At 62.3% G+C, this 7,810-nt stretch overlaps 1 protein-coding gene across 5 annotated transcripts; it reads left to right on the forward strand.

Annotated features, from left to right (window-relative positions):
• The first annotated feature begins 995 nt into the window (after positions 1-995).
• On the forward strand, positions 996-7,437 carry GPIHBP1 (glycosylphosphatidylinositol anchored high density lipoprotein binding protein 1). 5 transcript variants are annotated; one of them, XM_021942713.2, is made up of 8 exons: positions 1,005-1,201; positions 1,507-1,578; positions 2,632-3,711; positions 4,148-4,276; positions 5,279-5,392; positions 5,534-5,613; positions 6,168-6,217; positions 7,177-7,437. In XM_021942713.2, the coding sequence occupies exons 3-8, from the start codon at positions 3,450-3,452 to the stop codon at positions 7,196-7,198; spliced, it is 657 nt and encodes a 218-aa protein (XP_021798405.1). In that variant the 5' UTR covers positions 1,005-1,201; positions 1,507-1,578; positions 2,632-3,449; the 3' UTR covers positions 7,199-7,437. The 5 variants fall into 5 exon arrangements, 4 of the variants coding, with proteins under 4 accessions (XP_017817895.1, XP_021798405.1, XP_017817896.1 ...); XM_017962406.3 differs by having other exon boundaries at positions 996-1,201; positions 6,168-7,437; XR_001905990.3 differs by having other exon boundaries at positions 1,006-1,201; positions 5,534-6,217.
• Positions 7,438-7,810: the final 373 nt, after the last annotated feature.

Genomic DNA, 7,810 nt, shown 5'->3' on the forward strand with positions numbered 1-7,810 from the left:
GTCAGGAGTTTGAGACCAGCCTGGCCAACATGGTGAACTCCTGTCTCTACTAAAAATACAAACATTAGCTGGGCATGATGATGCGAGCCTGTAATCCCAGCTACTTGGGAGGCTGAAGCAGGAGAATCACTGGAACCCGGGACGTGGAAGTTACAGTGAGCCAAGATCGCGCCATTGCACTCCAGCCTGGGTGACAGAGTAAGATTCTGTCTCAACAAAAGAAATAAATAAATAAAAATAAGCAGAGAGTAACCCCAGGGGAGGAGAGTCTGGACTCTGCTCTCAAAACAAGCCCCTCCCTCTGCCAGACTCGGGTTCAGTGAGACAGGAGTAGGCTGGCTGCAGAGAGGGTGGGAAGGAGCTCAGAGCAGGGAAAGTGTGGCAAGGGCCAGCACATCTGCAGCCCGCATCTGCCCCAAAAGGCCCTATTCTCCCGGCATGGACACCATACACGTGCCCCTCAGTCAGAAACATTTGCCCACCCTTCCTTATAGAAAAACTCTGCTCACCCCTCAGGCCCAGCCCCAAGGTGCCCTCCTCCCAACACCTCCCTCATTCCAAACCCAATCTCACAGAAGGCTGCCTCCTGGAGACGGCAGTGCACGGGTCTGGATCTGACTCCAGCTGGTGTCAACACGGGGGAGGGGGTACAGAGTAGGAGCGCAGGCCCAGGACAGGGCCACACAGCCCCCCCAGGACAGCAGAGCCCATGGCCCCACCTGGGCATGATGCCAGCACAGACCCTGCCCGCCGAGCCCCACATGTCACCCAGGCAGGAGGGAGTGTGGATGGCTGGGCATCCCCTGTCCACAACCAGCACCAAGCTCTGAGCCCAAGGCTGCTGCTGCCAAAAAGAGCCATGTGACTCATGCAGGCCCCACCCTGGGAGGAGGCCCAGAGAGCCGCTGTGTCAGAAGGGCCAGCCCCATGAGCCAGCAGAGCAGGCAGGTCCAGGCCCCAAGGCACAGAGGTCTATGGGCAGGGAGCTGGGGTGACCGGGCTGCCCTTCAAGGGTACCTTGGGGTGTGGGCATGGCTCAGGGCCTGGAAAGGCGGTCGAGCCCAGGGGCACAGGTGCAGGCTCTAAAATGACCCATGGCAGCTGCCATCAGGACCAGCAGCCCTTAGCCCTGGCACTGGGGGACCACAGCAGTGCCCTGAAGGTCTTAGGGGTCATATTTTCACCCTGGAGCGTCTGAGAGGTCATGATGCTGCCCTGGGGGCTTGAGGGAGGCTGTGCGGTGCCTGGGTGGGATGAGGGGGTTGGCTTCACATACAGAGCCCGCCACGCCCACCTGCGACTGTGGGCAGTGCTGGGGAACCAGGTGTCTGCCACTGCGGGTCCCCCTTCACACCTGCGTGCCATCCCGGGGGGGGGGGGCACCTTCTGTAGGGGCTGGACCAGACCCACTAGCCTTTCTGGGGTGGGACAGAGGGAACAGCCTCTCAGCTGCCAGCACTAAATTTAACTCAATCTTCGAATCAAATGCGCTCTGATTGTCCCCAGGTGATTCTCGCAATAAGCACTGGCCTGGGCTGGGCAGTTTGCACCAGGGCTGAAGAGGCGCTGGGCCCAGAGGTAGGCAACGTGCAAGGGCCTGGGCCCCTGCGGAGGGGAGGCGGCAGGTGGAGACCCCCCAGAGAACCCCAGTAGTGCCCTTCCTAGGAGCAGCTCCTGCAGCACTAGATTCAAGAGCCTGTAGTGGCAGCCAGGGCGGGGCGTTGGGGAGGTAGGGCGCCAGGGAAGCTGGGCACCAGGGAAGCTGGGCACCAGGGAAGCAGGGCACCAGGGATGCAGGGCACCAGGGAAGCGGGTCAATGGGTAGGTGGGGCTTGGGGGAGGAGGGGTGAAGGGGTGATGGGAGGCAGTGCAAGGAGGAGGTGGGGCACAGGAGAGGCGAGTAGACAGGGAGGTGGGACGCTGGGGAGGGGGGCGAATGGGAGGCGGGGTGATGGGGAGGTGGGGTGTGGAGGAGGTGGGGCGACAGGGAGGTGGGGCAGTGGGGCAGGTGGGGCAGTGTGGGAGGCGGGGCGTGGGGTAAACAGGGTGTGGAGGAGGTGGGGCACCAGGGAAGCGGGGCGATGGGAGGTGAGGTGTGGGAGAGGCAGGGCGATGGGAAGGCAGGGCGTGGGGGAGGCGGGGCGTGGGGGAGGTGGGGCGAGGGCGCAGGGAGGCGGGTGGGGGTGGGGCCACACCGGGAGGGGCAGGGAGGGGCAGGGCTGGGGGGACAAGCACCACGTATGAAGAGTTTGGGGCTGGCGGGGCATGTCCAGCTGTGGCATGAGCACCGCTATGGGAGACCCTGGCTTGGAAAGTGACTTTGCAGCCTTGGACAGGGAAGGGCTGGATGCTGGGTGGGTGCTGATAGAGAAGAATGGAAGAATGACAGGTTCAGGTGAATTAAGGAGGGATGGTTGACTCAGTGGCTGAGACATCAGAGACAGATATTCCCAGCCTCAGGCGCTGTCCTAAGCCCAGCAGGTACTGACCCTTGATGGTCACCTCACCCTATGAGGGAGCTGAGGCCTGGGGAACCCCAGGGGCTTGTCCAGGACCCAGAGCCAGGGGAAGGAGGAACCGGGTCTTAAACCCAGGCAGCTCACTCCAGAACCAACTCAACCTCTGTTACAGGTGGCCGGCCAGAAAGCCCCACCCCACCCATTGACAGTCGGGGAAACTGAGGCCTCAGTAGGTGAAGGGCCTGACCCAAGCGCCAAGGCACACAGACGCCCAGGCTTGACCCTGGCTCCAGACTCCCATCCAGCCCCTGCCGCTGCCCCACCCCTCTGCTACCCTCAGGAGACTCTGCCCTCTGCATCCCACCCCCAGGGGCTTGGGCAGGGGCTTGGGAGGAGAGGGTGGCCTCAGGGAGCGACCTGGGCTTTCCAAGCCTCTCCCAGAGCAGCCTCTCTCTCACACAAGGTCAGAAGTCAGGTGGGGGCTGATGGCTTTCCCAGCAGAAGGCCAAGGGTCGGGCCCCCAACAGCTCCGGAAAGCTCTCCACTGGACACCAGCAGGAACAGCACTGCAGACGGAACAGCAGGGGCAAAGACCCGAGGTGATAGTGAGGGAGGCCTTGGGCCCAGCAAGTGCACTGATGAGTGTGGGTGAAGAGGAGGTGAGCACACAGCCTTAGCTTGAGGGCACTGACTGTGTTTTTATTTAAATGCCCTTAAAGGGGCCTGGGTGTGATGCTGACTCTGGAATGAAGATGCTTGGCCAGTGATCAGCAAATAGAGGGTCTGTGACCCCAAGCTCCTGTGACTATGGAGCCCAGACATGGGGTTAGGGGGTGTCAGGCATGGCCCAATCCGGGGCAAGGCTCCCTGCCCTGCACTACAGGGCTGAGGCACTGAGTAGCAAGGCAGGCCAGGGCCAGCAGCTCCTGTGGCCAGCACTGCCTTCCAACCGCTGGCACAGGTGCACGGGACGCTCCAAGGCCAACCACAATGACTTCTCCTTCCCCTCCAGCCCCAGAGGTCCTGGAGGGAAACAACAGTCCCTGGCCTGGCGCCTGGAGCTGGGACCCATGTGAGGCCCATTGTTTGAGGCTGGAGCTGGTGGGGGCCACTGGGAAGCCCACGGCAATGCCCTTCATCCCACTTATCGCAGCTCCAGAGTGCTGCGCGAGGAGTCGGGGACATAGCAGCGTCGGCGAGATGAAGGTGCTCAGGGCTCTCCTGCTTGCCCTTTTGCTGTGCGGACAGCCAGGTGCGGGGCAAAGGGTAACCCTGCGGTGAGGGGGCAGTGAGTGCAGTCCTGGAGCACGGGGACCTCCAGGGAACCCCAGCAGGGGCTTAGGAAGAAGGAGGGGATGAGGCCGGAGTCCCCAGCCCAGAGCGGTGTGAAGCTGGTCTGGGACCCCAAGAGTCCCCAAACATCTGTGCTCCTGTTTATGTGGGGTGCGGGGAGGGGCTACCATAAAGGGCCAGCCCACAGCAGCTGCTGTTGTAACTAGTGTGCCAGGGCACACTCGGCTGCAGGACAGTGAGCAGGGTGTGCAGGGGCCGGAGGCCACACCAGGTAGGCTGCCCTGGGGCCTGAGGGTGGCAGGGGAGGGCCAAGGAGTTGGGGGCGCGATGCTTGCCCAGAGCAGGTGTCCTCCATACCCGGTAGCTGAGGCTTACAAGCATCCCTGCACGGCCAGGAAGAGGGCAAGCACAGCAGGAGGAAGAGGACGAGGACGAGGACCACAAGCCAGATGACGACGACGAGGAAGATGAGGACGAGGTGGAAGAGGAGGAGACCAACAGGCTCCCTGGTGGCAGGGGCAGAGGTACGGCTGCCCCAACCCCAGGACCCCGTTGCCTGCTCTGCCTGGAGCACTCTGGGCGGGGCTGTGTGATGGAAGCCAACAGGCCACAGTCCCGCTGTGAGCTTGCCTCCAGCAGAGTGGGGGACACTCAGTGCACCCCTCACTTCTTCCACTCACCATGACACCCAGTTCCAGAGTAGGGAACAGGGGAAGAAGCCACCAGCTGGGAGGGTCAGTGGTGCCAGGATGTAGAGGTTAAACAGGAGTTCACCTGGCAGAGAAGGGCTCAGTAGGGGCCCAGGGTGGAGACAGCAAGCACAGAGGCCCCAGGGTAGGGTTCAGTTTTGTGGGGCAGAGAGAGCAGCAGGGTGGGCCGGTCCTGTGCAGGGGAGAGACGGATTGGCTGCTGCAGGCAGGGGAACCAGGGAAGCGCTTAGAGCAGAGCAGAGTGGGGCTAATAAGAGCCCACCCCCCCTGTCCGACACACCCCTACACGCTGGGCCACCCTCTGCTCTCTCCCATCCCCAGAACAAAGCAGAGCTAATCGCCGCATACAACCTGCGAGCCGACCACTCCCTAGCCAGGGCGTCCAGCGTGCCCACCACACACAGCCCACCCCTACTCCCAGGGCCCCCAGGCCTGCCCTCAGCACAAGCCCTGCCCCACACACACCCACAAGGTGTCCCCTGTGAGGCCCTCCTCTGTGAGGCCCGGTGCTCCCAGAGGCAGGACTGAGTCAGACTCACCTCCAGGTTTCCATGCCCACAGCAGGAGCCTGGGCAGCACTGTCACAGGAGGTGAGCGACGATGGGAAGTTCGCCCTGCCTGGGCCGCAATCCCTTGCCCCTAAACACACAGGCTCACGCACACAGCACGGCTTACAGGGCCGAGTCAGGGGTGGCCCGCCCGTCTGAGCAGTGGGTGCTGGAGGCTCACCAGGCTAGGCTTTGGGAGCACAACTGAGAATGGGGAGGTGGATAGGGACATGGACCCGGCCTGGGCCTGAGCCCACCTTGTCCACAGTGCTGCTGTGGTGCTATACCTGCCAGTCCCTGTCCAGGGACGAGCACTGCAACCTGACGCGGAGCTGCTCACATGGCCAGGCCTGCACAACCCTCATTGCCCACGGGAACACCGGTAAGTGGGCGTGGGGCCGCAGCACACGCAGCACACGCACCCCCAGGTGGCGGGAAAGCCAGGGGCCCTGAACAGAGCCCTGTAGAGCCACCTCGGAGGCCCCGCCCATCCTCAGCCTCTGTTCCCCACTCCCCTCCCCAGAGTCAGGCCTCCTGACCACCCACTCTGCATGGTGTACAGACAACTGCCAGCCCATCACCAAGACGGTCGAGGGGACCCAGGTGACCACAACCTGCTGCCAGTTCAACCTGTGCAATGTCCCACCCTGGCAGAGCTCCCGAGTTCAGGACCCACCAGGCAAGGGGGCAGGCGGCCCCCGGGGCAGCTGCGAAACTGCAGGCACAGCCCTCCTGCTCAACCTCCTCGCTGGCCTTGGAGCAATGGGGGCCGGGAGACCCTGACCCACGGCCCCTCACCACCCCCACCCAACTCACCCCTCGCCCTGCCAGCACTCTGTCTGGTACCTTCCCCTCCTGCCCTTGCACCAGCTTTGGAGAATGAATTTGGAGTGTCTTGGGCGATCCAGCCAGCACAGCCCCACCGGCCCGGTTGCTTCCTCAGTTCCCGGCTTTGCCCTTGGTTTCCTCTCCCCACCGCCTGTGAGTGGCAGGACTGCAGCACGTGGGCGCTGGGTCCAGACCTTGGCCACCACGCCCCAGGGCCTGCAACCCTCATGGGGGTTGGGGATCCCCACCAGCACAGCCAGGCAGAGATGATACCCACCACATGCCTGGGGGCCCCCACACCCAATCCTCACCCTTAACTTCTGCCACAGGAATTCCTCCATCTGCAGCGGTCACACCGGCCCGCCCTGCCTTTCCCCAGGTCAGCCTCCCGGCTGTCTGGAGGGAAGAGGCCTTGGAGGGAGGCTATAGTCACCCCTAGGAAAGATGGGCCTGGGGGAGGCAGGATAGTAGGGGAGGCGGGCTGAGGATGAGCGGGCACAGGGAGGCGGGTCGGGGTGAGGTCACACGCGGAGGGGCAGTGCAGGGCTGGGGGGACAGGCACCAAGTATGGAGAGGATGGGGCCAGCGGAGCCTGTCTGGCTATGGCATGAGCACCGCCATGGGAGACCCTGGCTTGGAAAGTTACCTTGCAGCCTTGGATGGGGAAGGGCCGGATGCTGGGTGGGTGCCTGTCACCTTGAAGTGACCATCAAGGGTCAGTACCTACTGGGCTTAGGACAGCACCTGAGGCTGGGAATACCTGTCTCTGCTCTAGCAGAGGCTGGAGCAGGCTAGAGCAGTGGAGGAGTGGAGTTGATGAAAGGAGAGGAGTAGATGAGATGAAATTTTTCCAGCCTCATCCTTGCCTGCCCTCTAGACTCCAGCCCCCAGGCCCTCAGCCTGGTGGGTGTCATGGAGGAGTCTGGGGGTGTCAGACAGGCTACCCTGTGCTAGGGAGGGGGCAAAATGGGCCTTTAGCTTCCTGCAGAAGCAGCAGGACTGGGTAGCAGAGCCGGGAAGGTGGGCGGCTCATTATGGGGGGGGTCCCCAGGGTCCTCTGGCAGGGCTGGTGACTGCTCCAAGTCCTGGCTTCACCAGCAGCTGGTGCCAGGACAGAGCTCTGGGACAGCAGGCAGAGGCCCAGCCTGGGCCACAGCTCAGCCACTGACTTGGGTATCAGTTTCCCCTTCTGAGAAGTACAGTGAGACTTAAAGAACCCCTAATCCCCACCAGTTCAACACTCCATGAACCGGGAAGCCCAGAGTCCTGTCCTGCCTGCCGAGCTCATCCCGGCGGGCAGTGGGAGGCCTCCACTAACTGTTCTCTCCTTTTCCTTAGTAAGAAAACCCACAATGCCTAGCTGGGGGTCGGAAGGTAAATGCCCTAGATGGTGAGGTCACGTCTTTCTCCTTCCCCTTCCTCCTTCCTGCTGGCTGAAGTGGTGACTGGAGCTCAGCAACCACTTTGCACCATGAGGCAGCACTGAGCACGGCAGGGCAGCGTGATGAGAGGGGCCTGGCTTGCTGCTGACAGAAGGCACTGCCTACCTCGGGGTGCCCTTACCTGGGAGGGAAATAAATGTCTGCTGTGTTGAAGCTAGTTATTTGGGCTGTCTGTTACTTGCGTTTTCACACTCACACATGCACACGTGTGCACACGAACACTCATGCCTACAGCCCACTGGAGCACAGTGCAGGGGTCAGGCTGCCTGCTTCAATCTAAGGCCCAGCCTTCCCCAGCTCCACGACCCTGGCAACCCCTTCACCTCCCACTTGGCTCTGTTCAGCAGGAGTCCTAGGAGAGCCCTCCTTGTGGGCTACAGTGAGGATTCTCCAGAGTGCTGGAATGCCATGTGTCAGGGCTTACAGCCCCGTGCCTGGCAGAGAGAGCAAGTGCTCAGTAAATGGGAGTTGTGGTCATCAGGACACTTCTCATGACCCCACTCTTCACTTGCCATCTGTGTGTGTGAACA

This window comes from Papio anubis, chromosome 8, assembly GCF_008728515.1.
Source record: "Papio anubis isolate 15944 chromosome 8, Panubis1.0, whole genome shotgun sequence".
In the NCBI taxonomy this organism is placed as follows: domain Eukaryota; kingdom Metazoa; phylum Chordata; class Mammalia; order Primates; family Cercopithecidae; genus Papio; species Papio anubis.

Bases quoted from the DNA above. Each gene is read 5' to 3' on its own strand.
- GPIHBP1 (XM_021942712.2), top strand. From the start codon at position 3,450: ATGACTTCTCCTTCCCCTCCAGCCCCAGAGGTCCTGGAGGGAAACAAC. The intron at 4,277-5,278 runs GTACGGCTGCCC...CCTTGTCCACAG, and splicing joins CCCTGGTGGCAGGGGCAGAG to TGCTGCTGTGGTGCTATACC. The intron at 5,393-5,533 runs GTAAGTGGGCGT...TCCCCTCCCCAG, and splicing joins CATTGCCCACGGGAACACCG to AGTCAGGCCTCCTGACCACC.